The sequence below is a fragment of the Pseudophryne corroboree genome, chromosome 12, assembly GCF_028390025.1.
Source record: "Pseudophryne corroboree isolate aPseCor3 chromosome 12, aPseCor3.hap2, whole genome shotgun sequence".
NCBI classification, from domain to species: Eukaryota; Metazoa; Chordata; class Amphibia; order Anura; family Myobatrachidae; genus Pseudophryne; species Pseudophryne corroboree.
In genome coordinates this window covers 35864497-35891868 of record NC_086455.1, presented here as the reverse complement: position 1 = coordinate 35891868, position 27372 = coordinate 35864497, and the positions used below count along the sequence as shown (strand labels likewise).

Sequence of the window (27372 nt, the reverse complement as noted above, 5' to 3'; positions counted from 1 at the left end):
CGGGCCCTGAAAGCAGCTGCGGTCCCATAGCAGCTGCACGCCCTGCACCCACGGTAGTTACGTCACTGCTTAAGGGTGTGGCCAGCCACCACAGACACTTGGCTAACCATTAGGTGATTCTAAAGCCAGCTACACACTAGAGCGATGGCCAAGCGTCACGATGGTTGGCCCAGATTCCTTTTGGCCCTGAGCAGCAGAAATTGTCTGTACACATATGACGGACGGAACAACATATCATTTCATCCTTCAATTATACTGCAATTGGTCGCTAGCGATATCTTCTGTTGGCCCTGCAGCACGGTCGTCCGGAATCTGTTGCTAATGACCCATGGGAGCATGCAATCATGTGTACACACTGCACGATGTAGTCAGTTTGCCATTACGAAATGGCAAATCGTCCCGACATGGGGGATCATTCCGAGTTGATCGCTTGCTAGCAACTTTTTGCAGCGCTGCGATCAGGTTAAATTTCTGCAAAACTGCGCATGCGTATGCACCGCAATGCGCAGGCGCGTCTTACGGGTACAAAGAGGATTGGTGCTGGGCGATGGATTTAACAAAGAATCCATTCGCACAGCCGGCTGAGAGATGATTGACAGGAAGAGGGCGTTTGTGGGTGTCAACTGACCGTTTTCTAGGAGTGTTTGCAAAAACGCAGGCGTGTCCAAGCATTTGCAGGGCGGGTGTCTGACGTCAATTCCGGGACCAAAAAGACTGAAGTGATCGCAGCGGCTGAGTAAGTCCAGAGCTACTCAGAAACTGCAAAAAACTTTTTTGTGCCATCGGCTGCAAAGCGAAAATACACTCCCCCATAGGCTGTAACTATCTGATCGCAGCGCTGCAAAAAGTTGCTAGCGAGCGATCAACTCAGAATGACCCCCATGGTGCAGGTGTGTACCCGGCTTTCGTGTAGTTTCGATAGGACCTGCTCCTCCAGGTAACTGACCCTCTAATAGAGTAACAATTTATAAATTGACTGCACAGTCTGGAACTGGAACCTGATCACTAGAGTAGGGGGGAGGACACCTCAGGCAGTGGGGCACACCAAGGATTTCTCCATACCCCTATGGGCCATTCTGACCCTGATCCTAATTAAGTAAACCAAAGAGTTAACTAAAGAGTTTAAAGCCACTAGATCTGTTGCTCTCCAGAATAGTGTAGCATCTGTCAGGTCCCAGCAGCAGTATCCAGTTCTCTTACCCACTTGCTGGTCGCTTCAGCTGCGGATATGCTCAAGATGTTCTGGTATCCGTTCTGTGACTTCCCATTGCTCCCGTGTCTCTGCAGCATGGTCCCTGGCATTAACTGTAAAGAGTTCCCACTAGTTTCATCCAGTGGGCGCCACTATCTTAGAAGAGGTACAGTAAGCTGACCGACAGTCAGCCAATGGAGTAGCACTTTCCAGTCACCTGCTTAGTTTCTCCAATCACAGCACTGTATGGTGTATATAAGGAGGTGCCTGTCACAATCCTGACTAATTCTCTCATGGTTTGTGTCTTACCTCTGCCATCTCTCCTGCAATTCTGCACACAAGCTCAGTCTGTGTAAACTCCTAATTAGTCACCTGTGTGAGAATTCCTCTGCGAGAGTAATCTATAGGATTCAGTGATTAGCAGCTGTTCTAGCCCTGCTCATAGTGCAACTTGTCACTGAAGTCTATTCATGCTGTCTTTGCACAGCACTCTCAGTATTCTGTGTATTATCCTCAGAGTGATTCTCCATAGTGCTCTGCTTCCTGGTGTTTGGGCCTAAACCAAGTTCCCTCCAAGACCAGTCATGAATGTCGCCATCTTCCCTCTGAACAGGGTTCAGTCCAATCCAGGCCAGGCTCAGTCTCAGCTGACTCCTCCAGCCAATCCACTGGCAGTCCAGGGTATAAAGCTGGTGAGTTGAGCCTTTCCAGTGACAGTGCTTTGTTGTACATTGTCTGCTCAAGGCTCCACTGGTGGCTGTCTGTTCCAGGACTCCATGCAAGAATCCAAGGATATCAGTTTCTCTCACTGACTCTGCTGTTAGCTGTGTCCCAGTTATTCTGCTACCCTGATCTGCAGTTCACCAGTTCTTAAGTATTCAGCTGTGCTCTAGCTGTTCCAGTTATTCTGCTACCCTGATCTGCGGTTCACCAGTGACAAGGTATTCAGCTGTGCTCTGGCATTCCTGTCCTTCTCTTTCTGTTCTGCATTGCACCTGTGTTCAAGTACCTAGCCACGTCCCAGCTTTGCAGCTACCCTGTTCTTCGGTGCACCTGTGCTCAAGTACCTAGCCGAGTTCAGCTATCCAACTCCTCAGCTCTACAGTACACCTAAAAAAAATGGAAGGCTGTTACGGCGCAACTACCAGCTGCCCCCAAGGAGTGTGTTAGACTCCTAAACAAGGTAGCAATAAATATATAAAGAACGTGGCGCTAGTGGTTTGCAGACAAGAATGAATATATACACCGTGATTCTATTTAAAACAATAATACATTTATTACATAAAAAATACATTTAGATTGCTAATATGTAAAAAGTCCACATCCAGAGTTTAAATATTGGCAGTCTCTAGTAGGACCAGTCCATTTAAACAGAATGTTCTGCCTCCTCCTTCAGGGTGGTGGGGCTGTGAATACCCCTATCTTTCAGAACACTCGCCTGGTTAATGTAAAGTACAAATATTGGCAGAGTTAAAGGTGCGGTATATTACCCAGCAGATCCGAGATGGTTATTCCAGTCTGAGGTATGCAGTCCGTACAATCCAATAGCAGATGGAGTTTGCTTGGTACAGGTAACCTATTGCGACTTGGGATCAAGATATTCCTCTCTGGCCTTTTAAAGCTGGTTCGGATATGGTATTAAGTTTAGGCGTTGTCCGAAACTACTGATAGGACTTAGTTATGGCTCAACGTGTTTCTGTGTGGAACCTCCCACACATTCATCATGAGCACATGCTCCTGATGAAGGTGTGGGAGGAATATCTTGATCCCAAGTTGCAGTAAGTTACCTGTACCAAGCAAACTGAGGATCCTCTAGGACAGGGGTGGGGAACCTCCGGGCCATATAAAGCCCGCAAAGCCGTTTGTTCCGGCCCACCCGCTTGTGTCAGTGAGACACGCCGCCGCTCAGTTCGGCGGCGGCGTGTCTCAGCTGTCAGGCACGGAGGAGAGCGCAGCTATGTCCGGCGGCAGGTAAGATCTCAAACCAGCCGCTGGTTCGTGAGCCAATTAGAGCTCGCGGACTGGCAGCCAATCGGGAGCTGCCGGTCCGCGGGCTCTGATTGGCTCACGAACCAACGGCTGGTTTGAGGTCCTACAAGCCGCCGCCGGCCGACATAGCCACGCTCTCCTCCCTCCCCTGACACCCGAGACGCGCCGCCGGATGGAGCAGCAGTGGTGAGCAGCACAGTGGGGTGGTGGGGGGGCACTGTGGGGGCATTTGTATACATGGCACTGTGGGGGCATTTGTGGAGCTGGCACTGTGGGGGCATTTGTATACCTGGCACTTGGGGGCATTTGTGGATCTGGCACTGCACTATTGGGGGCATATGTGTATCACATCTATTATAATTGGCCACACCCATTTCTTGGCACGTGCACTCAGTACCTCTAAGGGGCAGACCTACTGCGGGGCAGGCTAATTTTTAAGTTGAGAATTTTTGTATGGCCCCCGAAGGATTTTATAAATATCCATATGGCCCTTGGTAGAAAAAAGGTTCCCCACCCCAGGCTTAAATGGTAAAAAAAAAAAAAAAAAACATTCATTGCCACTCCAGTAAAACAGTTTCTTTTAAAGTTCTATAAATTTGCACTTCGATCTAATAGAGTTAATGGACATTGAAATGCTGGAATTCAAGGACATATAGCGGAGGCAGAAGTCTGCAGTAAAGCCAAACTGTGATATCGCTCCCCTGTTAATCTAGAACAAAACTGGTTATATTAGCGCATTAAGGAATTATAACTGCGACTTGGACAGCAACGCCGCAAGTAGTTACTGCTGGGAGGTAGTTTCCAGGATAGAGTGCATCTAAGGGCGTTGCAGAGGCGTAACAATGGCCTAATGATGCCATTAGCCTGGCCACGTTCCCACTGCTGCCGGCCTGCATCTCCTCTCCAGGCTTCTCCCAGAAAAGAGTACTAATGTCGGTAAGTATGATTTGCTCCCCTTGCGGCAACTTGGTATGTTCCAGACACAAAGTTACTTGTTTTGCTTGTTTTACTTACACACATGACTCGGGCCCATTAAGCGGGGAAATGACCACCTATACCCAATCAGCTGAACTGGAGTGTAGTTTATTTATAGGATCCATAATAGAAAGTTTACGCTGTGGTAATTAACGCTCTATAAAACTGTGTTTAAAAGATATTTGTATATGTAAAAGTGTTTCATTGTTTGGGAAGTGGTGTATTGCATACTGGGGGTCATTCCGAGTTGTTCGCTTGCAGATTTCAGTCGCAGCGATCAGGCAAAAAACCCAGCACTTCTGCGCATGCGGCGCAATGCGCATGCATGTCGTACTATTACAACGAACGATGTAGTTTCACACAAGGTCTAGCAAGGCATTTCTGTCGCACTACTGGCCGCAGAGTGATTGACAGGAAGAGGGCGTTTCTGGGTGTCAACTGACCGTTTTCAGGGAGTGTGTGGAAAAACGCAGGTGTGCCAGATAAAAACGCAGGCGTGGCTGGTCGAACGCAGGGCGTGTTTGTGACGTCAAAGCAGCAACTGAATAGTCTGAAGTGATCGCAAGCGCTGAGTAGGTCTGGAGCTACTCTGAAACTGCACAAAATTATTTTGTAGCCGCTCTGCGATCCTTTCGTTCGCACTTCTGCTAAGATACACTCCCAGAGGGCGGCGGCATAGCATTTGCACGACTGCTAAAAGCAGCTTGCGAGCGAACAACTCGAATGACCGCCAATGTACTGTGTTGACTAACTAGAAATTCTTCCAGCTAGAAGAGAGATCCAGCCAGACAAGTTTTCAGTTAAATAAACTGTAATTAATGAAATTACTGTGTACGTTATTAATATGCATAATAGCTTCTGTGTGAAAGGATACCTCTTGGTGAGAGAAGGGTGAAACCTGTGTCGGTCAGGCTATCCAATCACAGAATTCTAGTAAGAAGCGCAACACAGGTATTATCTCCTATTCATCTGACCTAAACGTCTAGTACTTACCTAGAAACCTATACAATACTTACTTACCTGGGTGTCACAGTTAGCCACATGGTTTAGAACTTTACTGACATTTTCTGTATGCAAAGGAGGTGTTTGTGTCTTGTCAGTAGCATAATGTTTTACCACTATGACCATTGGTGTATCTGTAATGGGTGCACCGCACACCCTAAGCCCATAAAATTATCCAGAGTCCCGCGGTGGTTGGCGCTACTGACAGAAATTACTCGCCATTTTAAGGATAAATTGGTATAGCGCTCCACTGGGAAAGCTCTGTGTACTAATAAGAATATATATAGCATATAAAAATACATGATTTTTTTTATTTTTTTATTAATACAATGAACATAGATATTGCACACATAAAAATAAAAAAAAATCACTCTCAAGCAGCAAATAGTTAAAAGTCCTACTGAACCGCAATGTGCACACCGTGGAGTCCCGTTGTAAATTTTCACATCTATAGCCTGTATTCCTTTTAGGAGAACTGGTATGATAAAGTCACTCTTACCCTTGGGGCTGATCAGTCGGTTTTTGTAGGTAGACGAGTTTAATTTCCCTCTGGATTACACCATTCTTATAAGAGGTGATTGAGAGTATATCTCTACCGCTCACATTCCCGGAATTAAAGATTGGAGGAAACAAGCTGTTTATTATACCAACAGAGTTCGAAGTTCCCAAACTTTTTCAAATTGCGGCACCATAGAGCATCAGAGCTCGGTGAGTGCGGTTCTGGCCAAGGGAGGGAAGGGGAGTGTGGTGGTGGTTGGGGGTCGGGGGGGAGCACTGCAGAGAGGGGGGCCCAGGGGTACTCGCCCCCTTATTCCAGCTCTGCATAAAGTGTGTACCCCGAATCTTTAGTTCCCGGACACCGTTCTTTGTCTCATCCCTTTGGATGTACTGCATGTCTAATGTTATGATTCCACTCCTGATGTGGTGTAGTTATATGCAGCATGTAATAATACACTGCACCGTCGGACAGTGGATAGTTTTGTTTTTACAGCTATTGGTGGTCATTCCGAGTTGTTCGCTCGCTAGCAGTTTTTAGCAGCCTTGCAAACGCTATGCCGCCACCCTCTGGGAGTGTATTTTAGCTTAGCAGAAGTGCGTATGAAAGTATCGCAGAGCGGCGGCATCATTTTTTTGTGCAGTTTTAGAGTAGCTTAATACCTAATCAGCGATTGCGGTGACTTCAGACTGTTCAGTTCCTGCTTTGACGTCACAAACACGCCCTGCGTTCGTCCAGCCACGCCTGTGTTTTTCCTGGCATGCCTGCGTATTTTCGAACACTCCCTGAAAATGGTCAGTTGACACCCAGAAACACCCACTTCATGTCAATCACTCTGCGGCCAGCAGTGCGACTGAAAAGCTTCGCTAGACCTTGTGTAATATTACTTTGTGTGCGCGCATTGCGCCGCATAAGCATGCGCAGAAGTGCCTTTTTTTGCCTCATCGCTGCACAGCGAACAACTCGGAATGACCACCATTGTGATGTATCATTACATCGCATCCTGAGTCATTGGGTCGCACCACTGAATGGTGTGTACCCAGCTTATGGTGTGTATGATATTGTTTAATGTCACAAAGATTACTCACCACAAAAGGACAATTTGATAAGCACCATCAAGCTATACCATGGATATTGTTTCCCGAACATCGTGTAACTGTAATGATATAATAGATATAAATGTTCACTAGTATGAAATTATTTTTTTTTTCCATATATAGTTTTGTTATAAATAAATATTCAGAAGATATTTGCCCTTTTGTTCCCGTCTCACTTGGGGCTTACAATGTTTGGAATTTCTTCAAGAAGTGAAACGTTAGTGACAGTTACTGTCCAAATTGGGGGTAATTCAGCGTTGATTGCAGTAGTAAATTTGTTAGCAGTTGGGCAAACATGTACAGAGAGAGTTGGGTGGGTTATTTTGCTTCTGTGCAGGGTAAATACTGGCTGCTTTATTTTTACACTACAATTTAGATTTCAGTTTGAACACACCCCACCCAAATCTAACTCTCTCATAGATAGAAACATAGAATTTGTCGGCAGATAAGAACCACTTGGCCCATCTAGTCTGCACCTTTTTTTTCTTTTCTCTATCGTCCTAGTGGATGCTGGGGTTCCTGAAAGGACCATGGGGAATAGCGGCTCCGCAGGAGACAGGGCACAAAAAGTAAAGCTTTACGATCAGGTGGTGTGTACTGGCTCCTCCCCCTATGACCCTCCTCCAAGCCTCAGTTAGATTTTTGTGCCCGGCCGAGAAGGGTGCAATCTAGGTGGCTCTCCTAAAGAGCTGCTTAGAAAAGTTTAGCTTAGGTTTTTTATTTTACAGTGAGTCCTGCTGGCAACAGGATCACTGCAACGAGGGACTTAGGGGAGAAGAAGTGAACTCACCTGCGTGCAGGATGGATTGGCTTCTTTGGCTACTGGACATTAGCTCCAGAGGGACGATCACAGGTACAGCCTGGATGGTCACCGGAGCCTCGCCGCCGGCCCCCTTGCAGATGCTGAAACGAGAAGAAGGTCCAGAATCGGCGGCAGAAGACTCCTCAGTCTTCTTAAGGTAGCGCACAGCACTGCAGCTGTGCGCCATTTCCTCTCAGCACACTTCACACGGCAGTCACTGAGGGTGCAGGGCGCTGGGAGGGGGGCGCCCTGGGAGGCAATGTAAACCTATTTTTTGGCAAAAAATACCTCACATATAGCCTCCGGGGGCTATATGGAGATATTTAACCCCTGCCAGAATCCGTTAAAGAGCGGGAGACGAGCCCGCCGAAAAAGGGGCGGGGCCTATCTCCTCAGCACACAGCGCCATTTTCCTCACACAGCTCCGCTGGTCAGGAAGGCTCCCAGGCTCTCCCCTGCACTGCACTACAGAAACAGGGTAAAACAAGAGAGGGGGGGCAAAATTGTGGCAAAAATATATATATTAAAGCAGCTATACAGGGAGCACTTATTATAAGGCTATCCCTGTCATATATAGCGCTTTTGGTGTGTGCTGGCAAACTCTCCCTCTGTCTCCCCAAAGGGCTAGTGGGGTCCTGTCTTCTTTAAGAGCATTCCCTGTGTGTCTGCTGTGTGTCGGTACGCGTGTGTCGACATGTATGAGGACGATATTGGTGTGGAGGCGGAGCAATTGCCAAATATGGGGATGTCACCCCCTAGGGAGTCGACACCAGAATGGATGGCTTTATTTATGGAATTACGGGATAGTGTCAACACGCTAAAGCAGTCGTTTGACGACATGAGACGGCCGGACAATCAATTAGCACCTGTCCAGGCGCCTCAAACACCGTCAGGGGCTGTAAAACGCCCGTTACCTCAGTCGGTCGACACGGACCCAGACACAGGCACTGATTCCAGTGGCGACGGTGACGAATCAACCGTATTTTCCTTTAGGGCCACACGTTATATGATTTTGGCAATGAAGGAGGCGTTACATATTGCTGATACTACAGGTACCACAAAACAGGGTATTATGTGGGGTGTGAAAAAACTACCTATAGTTTTTCCTGAATCAGATGAATTAAATGAGGTGTGTGATGAAGCGTGGGTTGCCCCCGATAAAAAACTGCTAATTTCAAAGAAGTTATTGGCTTTATACCCTTTCCCGCCAGAGGTTAGGGCGCGCTGGGAAACACCTCCTAGGGTGGACAAGGCGCTCACACGCTTATCAAAACAAGTGGCGTTACCCTCTCCTGAGACGGCCGCACTTAAAGATCCAGCAGATAGGAGGATGGAAAATATCCAAAAAAGTATATACACACATACAGGTGTTATACTACGACCAGCTATAGCGACAGCCTGGATGTGCAGTGCTGGGGTAGCTTGGTCAGAGTCCCTGATTGAAAATATTGATACCCTGGATAGGGACAATGTTTTACTGTCTTTAGAGCAAATAAAGGATGCATTTCTTTATATGCGTGATGCACAGAGGGATATTTGCACACTGGCATCACGGGTAAGTGCTATGTCCATTTCGGCCAGAAGAAGTTTATGGACGCGACAGTGGTCAGGTGATGCGGACTCAAAACGGCATATGGAAGTTTTGCCGTATAAAGGGGAGGAGTTATTTGGTGTTGGTCTATCGGATTTGGTGGCCACGGCTACAGCCGGGAAATCCACCTTTTTACCTCAAGTCACTCCCCAACAGAAAAAGACACCGACTTTTCAACCGCAGCCCTTTCGTTCCTTTAAAAACAAGAGAACAAAGGGATATTCATATCTGCCACGAGGCAGAGGAAGGGGGAAGAGACTGCAACAGGCTGCTCCTTCCCAGGAACAGAAGCCCTCCCCCGCTTCTACAAAAGCCTCAGCATGACGCTGGGGCTTCTCAAGCGGACTCGGGGGCGGTGGGCGGTCGTCTCAAGAATTTCAGCGCGCAGTGGGCTCACTCGCAGGTAGATCCCTGGATCCTGCAGATAATATCTCAGGGGTACAGGTTGGAACTAGAGACGGATCCACCTCGCCGTTTCCTGAAGTCTGCTTTGCCAACGTCCCCCTCCGACAGGGTGACGGTCTTGGAAGCCATTCACAAGCTGTACTCTCAGCAGGTGATTGTCAAGGTACCTCTTTTACAACAAGGAAAGGGGTATTATTCCACTCTATTTGTGGTACCGAAGCCGGATGGCTCGGTAAGACCTATTCTAAATCTGAAATCCTTGAACCTGTACATAAAAAAGTTCAAGTTCAAGATGGAGTCACTCAGAGCAGTGATAGCGAACCTGGAAGAAGGGGACTTTATGGTATCCTTGGACATCAAGGATGCGTATCTCCACGTTCCAATTTACCCCTCACACCAGGGGTACCTCAGGTTCGTCGTACAGAACTGTCACTATCAGTTTCAGACGCTGCCGTTTGGATTGTCCACGGCACCTCGGGTCTTTACCAAGGTAATGGCCGAGATGATGATTCTTCTTCGAAGAAAAGGCGTATTAATTATCCCATACTTGGACGATCTCCTAATAAGGGCAAGGTCCAGAGAACAGCTAGAGATGGGATTAGCACTGTCTCAAGAAGTGCTAAAGCAGCACGGGTGGATTCTGAATATTCCAAAATCCCAGTTAATTCCGACAACACGTCTACTGTTCCTAGGGATGATTCTGGACACGGTTCAGAAAAAGGTTTTTCTCCCGGAGGAAAAAGCCAAGGAGTTATCCGAACTTGTCAGGAACCTCCTAAAACCAGGAAAGGTGTCTGTACATCAATGCACAAGAGTCCTGGGAAAAATGGTGGCTTCTTACGAAGCAATTCCATTCGGCAGATTCCACGCAAGAATTTTCCAGAGGGATCTGCTGGACAAATGGTCAGGGTCGCATCTTCAGATGCACCAGCGGATAACCCTGTCTCCAAGGACAAGGGTATCTCTTCTGTGGTGGTTGCAGAGTGCTCATCTATTGGAGGGCCGCAGATTCGGCATACAGGATTGGATCCTGGTGACCACGGACGCCAGCCTGAGAGGCTGGGGAGCAGTCACACAAGGAAGAAACTTCCAGGGCGTGTGGTCGAGCCTGGAAACGTCTCTTCACATAAACATTCTGGAACTAAGAGCAATCTACAATGCTCTAAGCCAGGCAGAACCTCTGCTTCAAGGAAAACCGGTGTTGATCCAGTCGGACAACATCACAGCAGTCGCCCATGTAAACAGACAGGGCGGCACAAGAAGCAGGAGTGCAATGGCAGAAGCTGCAAGGATTCTTCGCTGGGCAGAGAATCATGTGATAGCACTGTCAGCAGTGTTCATCCCGGGAGTGGACAACTGGGAAGCAGACTTCCTCAGCAGACACGACCTTCACCCGGGAGAGTGGGGACTTCATCCAGAAGTTTTCCACATGCTTGTAACCCGTTGGGAAAGACCAATGGTGGACATGATGGCGTCTCGCCTCAACAAAAAACTGGACAGGTATTGCGCCAGGTCAAGAGACCCGCAGGCAATAGCTGTGGACGCGCTGGTAACGCCTTGGGTGTACCAGTCGGTGTATGTGTTTCCTCCTCTGCCTCTCATACCAAAAGTATTGAGAATTATACGGCAAAGAGGCGTAAGAACGATACTAGTGGTTCCGGATTGGCCAAGAAGGACTTGGTACCCGGAACTTCAAGAGATGATCACGGAGGATCCGTGGCCTCTACCTCTGAGAAGGGACTTGCTTCAGCAGGGTCCCTGTCTGTTTCAAGACTTACCGCGGCTGCGTTTGACGGCATGGCGGTTGAACGCCGGATCCTAAAGGAAAAAGGCATGCCGGAAGAAGTAATTCCTACCTTGATTAAAGCAAGGAAGGAAGTAACCGCGCAACATTATCACCGCATTTGGCGAAAATATGTTGCGTGGTGCGAGGATCGGAGTGCTCCGACGGAGGAATTTCAACTGGGTCGATTCCTACATTTCCTGCAATCAGGATTGTCTATGGGTCTCAAATTGGGATCTATTAAGGTTCAAATTTCGGCCCTGTCGATTTTCTTCCAGAAAGAATTGGCTCCAGTTCCTGAAGTCCAGACCTTTGTTAAGGGAGTACTGCATATACAGCCCCCTGTGGTGCCTCCAGTGGCACCGTGGGATCTCAATGTTGTTTTGGACTTTCTCAAATCTCATTGGTTTGAACCACTAAAAAATGTGGATTTGAAATATCTCACATGGAAAGTGACCATGCTACTAGCCCTGGCTTCGGCCAGGAGAGTGTCAGAACTGGCAGCTTTATCTTACAAAAGCCCATATCTGATTTTCCATTCGGACAGGGCAGAACTGCGGACTCGTCCACATTTTCTCCCTAAGGTGGTGTCAGCATTTCATCTGAACCAGCCTATTGTAGTGCCTGCGGCTACAAGCGACTTGGAGGACTCCAAGTTGTTGGACGTTGTCAGAGCTTTAAAAATATACATTTCAAGGACAGCTGGAGTCAGGAAATCTGACTCACTGTTTATACTATATGCTCCCAACAAGTTGGGCGCTCCTGCGTCTAAGCAGACTATTGCTCGCTGGATTTGTAGTACGATTCAGCTTGCACATTCTGTGGCAGGCCTGCCACAGCCAAAATCGGTAAAAGCCCACTCCACAAGGAAGGTGGGTTCTTCTTGGGCGGCTGCCCGAGGGGTCTCGGCATTACAACTCTGCCGAGCGGCTACGTGGTCGGGGGAGAACACGTTTGTAAAATTCTACAAATTTGATACCCTGGCTAAGGAGGACCTGGAGTTCTCTCATTCGGTGCTGCAGAGTCATCCGCACTCTCCCGCCCGTTTGGGAGCTTTGGTATAATCCCCATGGTCCTTTCAGGAACCCCAGCATCCACTAGGACGATAGAGAAAATAAGAATTTACTTACCGATAATTCTATTTCTCGGAGTCCGTAGTGGATGCTGGGCGCCCATCCCAAGTGCGGATTATCTGCAATAATTGTACATAGTTATTGTTACCTAAATCGGGTTATTGTTGTAGGGAGCCATCTTTCAGAGGCTCCTCTGTTATCATACTGTTAACTGGGTTTAGATCACAGGTTGTACGGTGTGATTGGTGTGGCTGGTATGAGTCTTACCCGGGATTCATAAATCCTTCCTTATTGTGTACGCTCGTCCGGGCACAGTATCCTAACTGAGGCTTGGAGGAGGGTCATAGGGGGAGGAGCCAGTACACACCACCTGATCGTAAAGCTTTACTTTTTGTGCCCTGTCTCCTGCGGAGCCGCTATTCCCCATGGTCCTTTCAGGAACCCCAGCATCCACTACGGACTCCGAGAAATAGAATTATCGGTAAGTAAATTCTTATTTTTATATTATTTTTATCTCTAACCTTATTTGATCCTTATTTCTTTGTAAGGATATCCTTATGTCTATCCCATGCATGTTTAAATTGCTCTACTGTCTTAGCCTCTACCACCTCTGATGGGAGGCTATTCCACTTGTCCACTACCCTTTCTGTGAAATAATTTTTCCGTAAATTTCCCCTGAACCTCCCCCCCTCCAGTCTCAGTGCATGTCCTCGTGTCCTATTGCTTCTCTTCATTTGGAGAATGTTTCCCTCCTGGACTTTGTTAAAACCCTTGATATATTTGAAAGTTTCTATCATGTCCCCCCTTTCCCTTCTCTGCTCCAAACTATACATATTGAGATTTCTCAGTCTTTCTGGGTATGTTTTGTGATGTAGGCCATGCACCATTTTAGTTGTCCTCCTTTGTACAGTTTCTAATGTATTAATATCCTTTTGAAGATATGGCCTCCAGAACTGAATACAGTATTCTAGATGAGGCCGTACCAATGACCTATACAGTGGCATTATTACTACTTTCTTTCTGCTGCTGATTCCTCTCCCAATGCAGCCAAGCATCTGACTAGCCTTCCTCATTGCCTTGTTACATTGCTTACCTGCCTTTAAGTCATCTGAAATAGTGACTCCTAGATCCCTTTCCTCCTCAGTAGTTTCCAGTATAGTGCCATTAATACTGTATTTAGCTTTAGGATTTTTGAGACCCAAGTGCATGATTTTGCATTTTTTGGCATTAAACTGTAATTGCCAGACTCTTGACCATTCCCCTCTCTTTCAGTAGTAAATACTGAGCAAAAATAATCATTAAGATGATCTGCTATTAAATTGTCTCCTTCAACAAGACTCCCAGTGTCCGTCTTTAGTTTTATAATTCCGCCTTTTGTTTTTCTCCTTTCGCTTATATACCTAAAAAAAAGTTTTGCCTCCTTTACCCACTGACTGGGCCATTTTCTCCTCAGCTTGTGCCTTTGCACATCTGATTACCTTCTTTGTCTCCTTCTGTCTAACAAGATATATCTTTTTGTCTTCATTATTTTGTGTCTGCTTATATTTCCTAAAAGCCATCTTTTTTGCTCTCACAATATTTGCTACTTCTTTTGCAAACCACACTGGCTTCCTTTTCCTTGTGTTTTTCCTAACCGTTTTGATACAAAGGTCTGTTGCCTTCAATATTGCACATTTTAATGTTTTCCACCTCTCCTGCACTGTTTCCAAGTTCCTCCACTCTGCCAAAGAATCGCTTACACATTTTCCCATCCCTACAAAATCAGCCTTCCTAAAATCCAACACCTTTGTTTTTGTATGGGACGAGTCAGTCTCTGTCTTAATGCTGAACCATACTGCTTGATGATCACTAGATCCCAGGTTTTCACCCACTTTTACGTCCGATAATCTGTCTCCATTTGTAAGTATTAAGTCTAATATTGCGTCTTTCCGAGTGGGCTCCCTCACCAATTGGTGGAGGGATGCTCCCTGAAGGGAATTTAAAATGTTCCTACTTCTAGTGGAACTAGCAACAGACACCTCCCAGTTTACATCAGGAAGATTAAAGTCTCCCATGATTATTACCTCTCCTTTTAATGCCATTTTAGTTATGTCCTGCAATAGGTTCTTGTCAAGTTCCTCTTTCTGACCTGGTGGCCTGTATATCACGCCAATACGAATAATCAACTTTTCCCCTGTTTCTATGGTCACCCAAAGGGCCTCAGTTTTTTCTTCAATACTTTGTATTAATGTAGTATTTATGGCATTTTTTACATACATTGCTACCCCTCCTCCGATTTTTCCAATTCTGTCCTTCCTAAATAAAGTATATCCCGGTATAACTATGTCCCAGTCATGATTTTCATTGTACCATGACTCTGTAATTGCCACAATGTCTAGATCATCCCTTGTCATTATTGCAGTTATTTCTGGGATTTTATTTCCTAAACTCCTAGCATTTGCACACATAGCTTTTAGAGTTTTGTTTGTGCTTTTTCTGTTCCTAGCTATGTTCTTCTCTCTGCCTATTTTTATTTGGTTTTGATCTGAATTATCTTCTGTTGCTGTGGATATGCTTCCTATTCCCTTTGCCTGCAGAAACAATACCTCTGTGTTGGGGGAGCAGATTTCTTTATTCCTGTTTGGTTCACTGCCCCCCTTTGTTAGTTTAAATAGTTATTGATGAAGCATCCAAACTGTTCAGTTAGTATTCTCTGCACATGTTATATCTGCCCCCCCCGTGCAGTGCACATGGCTTTGCCCAACTGCTAACAACTCTGAATTACCCCCATTGTCTGTTGGTGCCAAACTAGCAGAAGTGACTTGTGCATACAGTAGGAGTAAACAGATAGGACAACTACTGTTTTATGGCAGCTTATATAATCAGTAGAAACAAGCGAGTTCGGTTCCCTGAAACCGGAACCCCCCCGAACTTCACTACCCGAGCCCGGATTCGAGTCAGGCTCAGGTTTTCCCGCCTGACTCAGAAACCAGAACGAGGCAAAATGTCATCATCCCACTGTCGGATTCTCGTGGGGTTTGGATTCCATATAAGTCGCCGCCATTTTCACTCCGGCATTGGAGAGTGTAGAGAGAGGACATGTCTCCGTCCTCCGTGTCCTGCATCAGTACAGTGGTAGTATCTTGTGCTGCATCAGTCCAGTCACAGCGGTGGTGTCCTCTGCTGCTATATGTCCAGTGCTGCTGTATAATTCCAGTCCAGTGGTGCTGTGTTGTCCTGCATCAGTACAGTGGTAGTGCCTTGCTCTGAATCAGTCCAGTCACAGTGGAGGTGTCCTCTGCTTCCATATGTCCAGTGCTACTGTATAAGTCCAGTCCATTGCAGTGGTGCTGTGTTATCCTGCATCAGTCCAGTGGTGGTGTCCCTGTGCTGCTGTATATGTCCAACGGTACTGCCGTATAAATCCAGTGATACTGCTTTATATTTCCAGTGGGACTGATGTATCAATCCAGTCCAGTGGTACTACCGTATCATTCCAGTGGTACTGCCGTATAAATCCAGTCCAGTGATACTACCATGTATGTCCAGTGGTACTGCCGTATAAATCCAGTGGTACTGGAGTATAAATCTTGTCCAGTGATACTGCTGTATATGGCAGTGATACTGCCGTATATGGCAGTGATACTGCCATATAAATCCAGTGTTAATGGCTTATAATTCCAGTCCAGTGGTACGGCCGTATATGTCCAGTGGTACGGCCGTATAAATCCAGCGATACTGCTGTATACTGTATGTACAGTAATACTACCGTATATGTCCAGTGGTACGGCCGTATAAATCCAGCGATACTGCTGTATACTGTATGTCCAGTAATACTACTGTATATGTCCAGTGGTTTCTGTCATATAAATCCAGTGGTACTGTCGTATAAATCTAGTCCAGTGATACTGCCATATACAGTAAATCCAGTAATACTGCCGTATATGTCCAGTCATACTGCCGTATAAATCCAATGGTAATGGCTTATAAATCCAGTCCAGTGGTACGGCCGTATATGTCCAGTGGTACTGACGTATAAATCCAGTCCAGTGATACTGCCATATAAATCCAGTAACACTGCCGTATATGTCCAGTGATACTGAGGTGTAAATCCAGTGGTACTGGCGTATAAATCCAGTCCAGTGGTACTGCCGTATCATTCCAGCGGTACTGGCGTATAAATCCAGTCCAGTGATACTACCATGTATGTCCAGTGATACTGCCGCATAAATCCAGTGGTACTGGCCTATAACTCCAGTCCAATGGTACTGCCGTATACGTCCAGTGGTACTGCCATATAAATCCAGTCCAGTGGTGCTGCCATATAAGTGCAGTGGTGCTGTTCTGTGCTGTATATTATTTACTCCAAATAAAGGGGTTAATAAAATTGAATCCAAATAATTTTCACAGGGTTTGCCCTGTATGGTGTAGAGGTACGCTCTCCTGTACCGCATATTGGGCCTAATTCTGAGTTGATCACAGCAGCAAATTTGTTAGCAGTTGGGCAAAACCATGTGCACTGCAGGTGGGACAGATATAACATGTGCAGGGAGAATTAGATTTGGGAGGGGGGTGTTCAAACTGAAATCTGAATTGCAGTGTAAAAATAAAGCAGTCAGTATTTACCCAGCACAGAAATGAAATAACCCACCCAAATCTAACTCTCTCTGCACATGTTATATCTGTCCCCCCTGCAGTGCACATGGTTTTGCCCAATTGCTAACAAACTTGCTGCTGTGATCAACTCAGAATTACCCCCCTTGTTATATAACTCCAGAAAAATAATGGAGAACAAAAATTTGGAGGATAAAATAGGGAAAGATCAAGAACCACTTCCTCCTAGTGCTGAAGCTGCTGCCACTAGTCATGACATAGACGATGAAATGCCATCAACGTCGTCTGCGAAGGACGATGCCCAATGTGATAGTAGAGGGCATGTAAAATCCAAAAAGCCAAAGTTCAGTAAAAAAAAAAAAAAGTAGGAAACGTAAACTTGCCAATATGTCATTTACGACATGGAGTGGCAAGGAATGGGTAAGGCCTTGGCCTATGTTCATGACTAGTGGTTCAGCTTCACATGACTATGGAAGCCCTCATCCTCCTGCTAGAAAAATTATAAGGGTTAAGCTGGCAAAAGCACAGCAAAAATCTATGCGTTCTAAGATGGTATCACAAATCCCCAAGTAGAGTGTAAGTGTGTCGGCGGTTGCAATGCCTGACCTTCCCAATACTGGACAGGAAGAGGTGGCTCCTTACATCATTTGTACGCCCTCTGCAAGAGCTGGAAGTAGCACCCACAGTACAGTTTCTGATATTCAAATTGAAGATGTCACTGTTGAAGTACACCAGGATGAGGATATGGGTGTTACTGGCGCTGAGGAGGAAGTTGATGATGAGGATTCTGATGGTGATGCGGTTTGTTTAAATCAGGCACCGTTGGAGAAACCTGTTGTCCGCGGGATGAATAAGCCCATTGTGATGCCTGGGCAAAATACTAAAAAAGCCACCTCTTCGGTGTGGAATTATTTCTCCACAAATCCGGACAACAGGTGTCAAGCCGTGTGTTGCCTTTGTCAATCTGTAATAAGTAGGGGTAAGGACGTTAACCACCAAGGACAAATCCTCCCTTATATGTCACCTGCTGCGCATTCATCAGAAGTTAGTGTCAAGTTCTGAAACTTTGGGTAAGAGTGTAAGCAGTCCACTGACACCTAAATCCCTTCTTCCTCTTGTACCTCAAGCTCCTGCAAGCCAGACCACCAACTCCCTCAACGTCAACTTCCTCCTCAGTCAGGAATGTCAGTAGTCCTGCAGGCCATGTCACTGACAAGACTGAGGAGTACTCTCCTAACAGGGATTCCTCTGGAGGAACCTTGAGTGTAACGCCTACTGCTGCTGTTGCTGCCGCTGCTGTTGCTGCTGGGAGTCGATCATCATCCCAGAGGGAAAGTCGGAAGACCACTTGTACTACTTCAAGTAAGCAATTGACTGTCCAACAGTCCTTTGCGAGGAAGATGAAAGATGACAGCAGTCATCCTCTTGCAAAGCGGATAACTGAGGCCTTGACAGCTATGTTGGTGTTAGACGTGCGTCCGATATCTGCCATTAGTTCAGAGGGACTTAGAGAATTGATGGAGGTAGTCCCCCCCGGTACCAAATCCCATCTAAGTTGCACTTCACTAGGCAGGCGATACCTAGAATGTACAGAGACGTCAGAAAAAGTGTCCTCCGTGTCCTAATAGTTGTACCCACTGTCCACTTAACCACGGACATGTGGACAAGTGGAACAGGGCAGACTAAGGACTATGACAGCCCACTGGGTAGATGTATGGCCTCCCACAGCAACAGCAGCGGCACCAGTAGCAGCATCTCGCAAACACCAACTCGTTCCTAGGCAGGCTACGCTATGTATTACCGCTTTCCGTAAGAAGCACACCACTGACAATCTCTTACGGAAACTGATGGACATCATCGCACAATGGCATACCCCAATTAAACTCTCCTGGAGATTTGTGATATCGGACAACGCCACCAGTATTGTGCGTGCATTACATCTGGGCAAATTCCAGCACGTCCCATGTTTTGCACATGCAATTAATTTGGGGGTGCAGAATTTTTTGAAAAATTACAGGGGCGTGCAGGAGATGCTGTTGGTGGTCCCAAAAATTGCGGGCCTCTTTCGACATTCAGCCACTGCGTGCCAAAGACTGGAGCGCCAGCAAACACTCCTGAATCTGCCCTGCCATCACCTGAAGCAAGAGGTGGTAACGAGATGGAATTCAATACTCTACATGTTTCAGAGGATGGAGGAGCAGCAAAAGGCCATTCAAGCCTATACATCAACCTACGATATAGGCAAAGGAGGAGGAATGCACCTGACTCAAGCACAGTGGAGAATGATTTCCGTCTTGTGCAAGGTTCTCCAACCCTTCGAACCTGCCACACGTGAAGTCAGTTCAGACACTGCCAGCTTGAGTCAGGACATTCCCCTCATCAGGCTTTTGCAGAAGAAGCTGGAGAAATTCAAGGAGGGGCTAAGACAGAGCAATTCCGCAAAGTTTGTGGGACTTGTGGATGGAGCCCTTCATTCGCTTTGCCAGGATTCAAGGGTGGTCAATCTGTTGAAATCAGAGCACTACATTTTGGCCATCATGCTCGATCCTAGGTTTAAAGCCTACGTTGTATCTCTCTTTCTGGCAGACACAAGTCTGCAGAGGTTCAAAGACTTGCTGGTGAGAAAATTGTCAACTCAAGCGGAATGTGACCCGTCAACAGCTCCTCCTTCATTTCCCCCCAAAACTGGGGCTGCGAGGAATAGATTTCCTAGCCCACCCGCTGGCGGTGATGCAGGGCAGTCAGGTGTGAGTGCTGACATCTGGTCTGAACTGAAGGACCTGCCAACGATTACTGACATTTCTACTGTCACTGCATATGATTCTGTCACCATTGAAAGAATGGTGGAGGATTATATGAGTGACAGCATCCAAGTAGGCATGTCAGACAGTCCGTATGAATACTGGCAGGAAAAAGAGGCAATTTGGATGCCCTTGCACAAACTGGCTTTATTTTTACCTAAGTTGTCCCCCCTCCAGTGTGTACTCCGAAAGAGTGTTTAGTGCAGCCAGTAACCTTGTCAGCGATCGGCGTAGGAGGTTACTTCCACAAAATGTGGAGAAGATGATGTTCATCAAAATTAATTATAAATTCCTCCGGGAAAACCTTTACCAGCAATTGCCTCCAGAAAGTACACAGGGACCTGTGATGGTGGATTCCAGTGGGGACAAATTAATACTCTGTGAGGAGGAGGATGTAGACACTGAAAGGGGTGAGGAATCGGAGGATGAGGAGGAGGTGGACATCTTGCCTCTAGAGCCAGTTTGTGCAAGGAGAGATTGATTGCTTCTTTTTTGGTGGGGGCCCAAACAAACCAGTCATTTCAGCCACAGTCATGTGGCAGACCCTGTCGCGGAATAGATTGGTTTGTTAAAGTGTGCATGTCCTGTTTATACAACATAAGGGTGGGTGGTAGGGCCCAAGGACAATTCCATCTTGCACCTCTTTCTTCTTTGCATCATGTGCTGTTTGGGTACTAGTTTTTTAAAGTGCCATCCTGTCTACACTGCCGTACAACTCCAGGGGTACTGCCCTATAAGTCCAGTCTAGTGGTGGTGTTTTGTGCTGCCATAAGTCCAGTGGTGGTGTCCTGTGCTGTATATTATTTACTCCAAATAAAAGGGTTATAATTACTTATTATTATCCAAATAATTTTTACAGGATTTGCCCTGTGTGGTGTAGGGGTACGCTTACCTGTGCTGCATATTATAATAGCTCCAAATGAAAGGGTTATTATTATCCAAATTAATTTTAGAGGCTTTGCCGTGTGTGTGTGGTTTAGGGATACGCTCTCCTATGGCAGTATTACATCTGGGCAAATTCCAGCACGTCCTATGTTTGTGCTGCATACTTGTGTCGCTTAGCTTAGTCATACGGCACGGCGGCGACGCTTTTGCATTTTAGGAGTAGCTCCCGGCCAGCATAGCTCCTGCGGCTGGACGGGAGAACCTCTTCGCTGCCCGGGTCACAGCGGCTGCGTGTGACATCACGCAGTTGCCGCAGCCCACCCCCCCCAATGGTCTGGCCACGCCTGCGTCGGCCGGACCGCGCCCCCTAAATGACGGCTTCGCACCGCCGTCCAGCCCTCTCCCGCCCATCGACTGCCTCTGCCTGTCAAGCATGTACAGTACTGATCCGATTGCACCGCTGCGATAAACTGTGTAGTCTGTACAGACAGTCCAGAAACGGAAAGTAAATCAATCACATTACTTTTATACAACGCAGACACAGGCTGCTATCAAAGCCCTTGTCCCCGCGTGTGTATTTGCATACATCCCTGTAGTACTTACCATACTTGCCTACTTTTGAAAAAGCATTTCAGGGAGACTGTGAAAGTAACACCTATCAGTGCGGACGTGTACAGCTACATCTGAGATGCGAGTCAAAAACGTGACTTACTTTCAAATGTAAATGAGCCCCAAAGTTGTAAATTCTTCTTGTTGAAGAAAAGACAGTGGCATTTTTCAGGATTTGTTTGTGTGTTGTATTTTACAAGAGGTTCTATATGCTGTAAGTGGCCACAAGAAACCTTATTTACAATACATGTAACCATAGGGACCATTGTGCCTTATTAACCAATGCAGGGGAATGGCACTGATGAACCCATTTGAATGTATGTATCTCTGATTTCTTTGGGAAAAAGCATTCTAATTGCCATCAACAGTTCAATAAGGCTGCGTTCCTGTGTATCTTAATAATAATAATAAATTATTATTATAGGTTGAGTATCCCTCATCCAAAATGCTTGGCTCCCCCAGTGCAGGGTGACCTCTGCATGTGAGTTCACGCTGTGCAGTCACCTGCCGCTGAGGCCGCCTCCTCCTCCCGACTCCCCCTGCAGTCACTGCGGCAGAAAGAAGTTCCCTTCCCTCCTGCCCCAGTAGTTTGGTGACTTGATTTATGTGTGGGGCGGACAGACAGACAGACGGACACACAAGAAGAAAGCCGATCCCAGGTATTGACCAGTTTTCTATCCCAATACCCAGGATTGAAAAATGGCTTGGGATTGGCCTCCCTAAGTAGCAGCTCTCCAGTTTCTACATCTTGGTCATTTTCTTAGTCAAGCCTTATAGCCAGCCAGAAACCTCAATTGATAACCATGTTAAATAAACGTTCCCAGCATTTCCAATTACAAATGTAGCTAACAAACAATAAAATTGATTTATAACCTGTTTTATAAAATCTAGTTTTAATTTAAAGCTAGATTTCATAGTGCGAATTATGACTCAATTTGTTTGTTATCTACATTTGTAATTGAAAATGCTGGAAAAGTTTCTTTTACATAGGTATCAATTGATGTTTCTGGCTAGGGTATAAGACTTGACTATGGGGGTGATTCAGACCTGAACGCTGGACTGCTAAATTTGTTGTACTGCGTTCAGATAGTCGTCACGCAAGGGGAGTGTATAGTCGCTGTGCGAGTGTGCGATTGCATGTGTGCGCCAAGCTGCAAATGTCTCTCAGTCAGCGGACAGCTGCAAATCCGTTCATACCTCACTCACCATCTAATGATTTTTCCAGTGTGTGCAGTCTGCGCACATCCCAGTACTTACTCCTACAGTGCGATAAGAACAGGCTGATCGGGGACCGGAGCTGACGTCACACACCCTCCCTGGAAACGCTTGGGAACGCCTGCGTATGCAGTGCATACGCATGCGCAGTCTATCGATGATAGCCCACTGTGCGAAAAAACACACACAGCAACGATCAGGCCTGATTCTGGCCCTAAGAACATGACTTAGATGTTGAAATTGGAGGTCTGGTACTCTACCTGTACATAAGATTTATGTAAACTCACTAAATCAGTGGGAGATAGGATAGAAATGCAGATTATCTACAGATATTTCATTGATATTTTATTCTCATTAAAACCCACCATCTACTTGATATATGTGGTAGGAGGGTTTATGCCTGTATTCCACTGGAGGAGTGTGCCGTTTGGGTTTTGTAGTTCAGAAACATTAGAGCACAGGTTCTCAAACTTGGTCCTCAGGACCCCACACGGTGCATGTTTTGCAGGTCTCCTCACAGAATCACAAGTGAAATAATTAGCTCCACCTGTGGACCATTTAAAATGTGACTGTGAGTAATTAATACACCTGTGCACCTGCTGGGTTACCTGCAAAACATGCACTGTGTGGGGTCCTGAGGACCGAGTTTGAGAACCCCTGCATTAGAGTATACATTGATGCCCCCCATGTAATAGGGTGTGAGAATCAGGAAGTGAGAGATTTCTTGTTTTTGTTTTTAAAGTGGCAATAATTTACATGACAAAATCAACCTGGTTTTGCCATATAAATCATTGCCGCTTTAAAAAAAAAGGGAGAATTCTCACGAAATCTCTCACATCCTGATTCTCACACCCTAATACACCTGCTCTCACAAGAAAACTGATTTGCTGATTAAATTTATAGGGAGGGACGTAATAGGGTCCCAGTTCGCTCGACGTGTGTGGGCTGAAATAATTTTTTAAAAAGTGGGCAATCCTTTACAATGCAATGGTTATGGTCCGTAAACGACTGCCCCTTTAAAAAAAAAAAAAGTCCATGTTCAAAGTCGGACTCCATTAGATCCCGCCCACAGACGTGACCGCAAATATTATAGGAATAATATAACTGTACAACATTCAGTTTTCAATAACACCAGACTGTATGATTATACAAAAGAGATACTGAAACACCATTCATCTTCTCCTGCAATAAATGCCAGTACTAATATCATATTGGGGAGCATGTGGTTAGAGCTGGACTCACACTAGACAATATGTCACTCAATCCCGTGGATCGGGGTGACAGGTCGGGTACATGGTCTAGTGTGTACCCATGATATTTGCGCTTCTGCGCGTCGCCAGCGACATCCTCCATCGCCCCCGGCAGCAGGATCGATGGGGCATATAGGGGTATATTCTATAAGAGTCGGGCCCATTCGGACATGCAGTTGTTGGAATGGACCCGGCAACCCCTATTCAAAAGAGCGGCCAAATCAGACTGTTGGATTTGGCCACTCCCGTTGTCATGGCCTGCTGCTGCTGTCAGCGGTTTCGGGTGGAGGGGATGACAGCGGCGGCCGAACGGAAGGAGGTAGTTACAGCCCGCCAGAGAAGATAGATTATGACAGCCCGCCGGGAGGATGTGATCGCAGCCCAAAGGGTGGAGGAGACAGCGGCCCTCAGGAAGGGAGGAAGGGACAACCGGCACCCAGGGAAGGGGGGATATCGGCCCGCAGGGAGGAGATGACAGCAGCACACATGGAGGAGGGGATGGCTGCCCGCCGGGAGAAGGGGGTGATAGTTCGCCGGGAGAAGAGGGGTTGGTGACAGCACGCCTGGAGATGGCTGAAACAGCTCAACAGGAGGAGGTGACGATGGAACACAGGGAGGAGGTGATAACAGCACGCCGGGAGAGGTTGGGGACAGCCCACCGGGAGGTGGTGGTGGCAGTACGCCAGGTGGAGTTGATGGCAGCCCGACTGGGGAGATGGAGCGGATGGGGAGGAGACGGGGGAGCAGCGGCTGCAGCAGCGTAACAACAGGAGGCTCATGGCAGCGTCCACCCGGCTCCAGCAAGCGGGACCTCGCTTGCTGGAGCCAGGTGGATGCTGCCGCTGGGTTCCTGCTCTTCCCGCTGCTCCCCCGTCTCCTGCTCTCAGTTCACTCATCTCAATCAGACTTTTTTTTTAAAGGCGGATTGAGATTGTCGGAAACGGGGCTAAAACCTGTCGGGTTTGGCCCCGCTTCCGACAATGCACGCTGATCGCCAACTTACCTGGGCCCGGTCCTGTGGAAGTAGCCCGGGAAGTGATACCTGCCTCAACCCCAGCCCCTGGAGCTGCCCCTGTGCTGAGATGTTAATACTGAAATTACAGTGCACAAGTCATACACAATACAGACAGTGCTTTAATAAGTATACGTAAGCAGGTTGGTCTGTGGCTGAATAGTACTACAGGTTGAGTATCCCATATCCAATATATTCCAAAATACGGAATATTCCGAAATACAGAATTTTTAGAGTGAGATAGTGAAATCTTTGTTTTCTGTGGCTCAATGTACACAAACTATGTTTAATACAAAGAGTTATTAAAAATATTGTATTAAATGACCTTCAGGCTGTGTGTATAAGGTGTATATGAAACCTAAATGCATTCTGTGCTTAGACTTAGGTCCCATCACCATGATATCTCATTATGGAATGCAATTATTCCAAAATACGGAAAAATCCGATATCCAAAATACTTCTGGTCCCAAGCATTTTGGCTAAGGGATACTCAACCTGTATTAATAAATACTAAGTTGCATTTACCATTTAAAATACAATTAAATACGGATACAAATAAAAAATAAAAGCACTAATTAAGATCAACTAAATACAACCAAATATGAATCTGAGCTTTTGCCATTCAGCAAAGGTAATTCTTTAATAAATATTGCAAGCAGGGCCATTGCTAGGGTGTTTGGCGCCTCCCTGCAAACTATAAAATTTGCACCCTCTCTCCCATACTCGATAAAGGTACCGTGCGCGCCTTAACAAAGGGGTGTGGTCTAATAAGGAAGGGGTATTCCCACACGTTAGTACCCCCAATTCAAATTAGGCCACACAGTAGCACAATTTTATTCACATTACACCACACGCAGTGCTCCTGATTCATATTACCCCACATAGTAGTGTCCCTTATTTACATTATGCCACACAGCAGTGCCCCTTATACACAGTGCCCATTATACACATAATTCCCACAGTAGTAGTGCTGCTTATATAAACATAATGCCTACAGTAGTAGTGCCCCTTACACATAATGCCCACAGTAGAAGCGCCCCTTGCACATAGGGGAAATTCAATTGTTAGAGCCAGCAGATGTCACTCCTGCGTGGCTGGTGGAGCTATTCAATTGTTGCTTCTGTCGGGCGTAAACATCTGCCAGCACTGACATTTCAGCTTGCACCTCCCGGGGGTGGCAAGCTGAAATGAGACATTCGATTAATCAGGTTTAGCTGCTTTACACGGGGACACTAATGGGCACGATAAGCGTGATGACCAGCATCAATTTAATAGCACACCCTGCGATCGGGGCGGCGATAACAATTTAATTCCCCCCCATAATGTCCACAGGAGGGGAGGGGGAAGCGGTGCTAAAACTGAAGCACCTGTCTGTCATACAAATGTAGCAGGGAGGAGAGTGGAGGCCAAGGGCAAACGCAGGATAATTAAAGGGGAAACCTTAGACCAACACAGAGGATTAGGTGAAAGATAAAACAGTCCGGACTCCGGAATGCCGGACCAGACCAGCTACCTGCAGTAACCTTGGCTGCTGTGGAGCTCTCTGTGCATGTCTCCCTGCACCATTTGCTGTTTGACTGCTGTCACATACACGGGGACTGTTACAAAGAGCTCCACAGTGGCAAAAATCACTGTAGGTAACCGGTCCAGTGTTCTGGTGTCCAGACTGTTCCGGCCATGCTGCACTCATCCTTTCTGCCCAAGTGCATCAACCCCCGAGTCAGGAGGGGGCTGAGGAAACCCACCCACCAGAATACCATCCTCTCCTGCAAGCAGGTTGAGAGGTGCGTGATTGCCTATGCACCTACACCTCTCAGCACAGTACCTTTATGCTTGCCACCCTTTCTCCTGCACTCATCAGAGCTACAGTATCCACGTTGGTGACTAGGAAGCAGTCATTCCACTGAAGGTCCATACACATTAGACGAAGTCGCTCTGTGAGCGACGCCATCTAAATGTTTCCCCTCTCGGGCCGGCCGGTTGGCGGCCGACTGTACATATCGCTCAGTGACGTCACGCCTCCGCCAGCCCTGCATGCAAGTCGTGGACGACAGTCCAGATCCTGCATACATGCACTGGCGACAGCGACGATCGTTGCCGACCTGCGGGGCCGCGCATCGGTCGTCGCTGGCAGCATACGCACTTGCCGATAAAATGAGCGACGTCGCTCAGGGAGGGGGGAAATGAGCGACGTCGCTCATTTTAATCGGCAAGTGTGAATGGGCCTTTAGGAGTTGAAGCATTGCATTCTTCTAGTCTAGAACATCAGTAGGCTGTGGGAACAACAGCTTCTGCCCATAATACAAAGGCTACAATGCTATTACTGAACACCTGCAGAACAAACACTAATTCACTGCAGGCTGCACGGAGCTTACAGAGCTGGTGATGCCGCATTGGCATGCAGGTATTTATTACTGGGAACTTTAGATTCTAACCTAGTAAACTTTACAGCTCACTACCGTAATTCAACTCATTTATAGCTATTCATCTTTAATGTTGGAACTGCATCACATACACATTGCGATTACGGCACGGTCACTGAACATACTGTAATTATTATATTTACGGAGAGTTTATTTTGACTTTTCAGACATCCTGGCTT

The 27372-nt window shown here is 46.7% G+C and overlaps 1 protein-coding gene across 1 annotated transcript in view; it reads right to left on the bottom strand.

Moving 5' to 3' along the window:
- Positions 1-27372, bottom strand: part of LOC134979897 (uncharacterized) — an 83461-nt gene that overhangs the window by 54637 nt on the left and 1452 nt on the right. Inside the window, exon 2 of the mRNA XM_063946519.1 lies at positions 6743-6810. Coding sequence (XP_063802589.1) covers positions 6743-6803 — 61 coding nt within the window. The 5' untranslated portion in view covers positions 6804-6810. The remainder of the gene's footprint in view (positions 1-6742; positions 6811-27372) is intronic.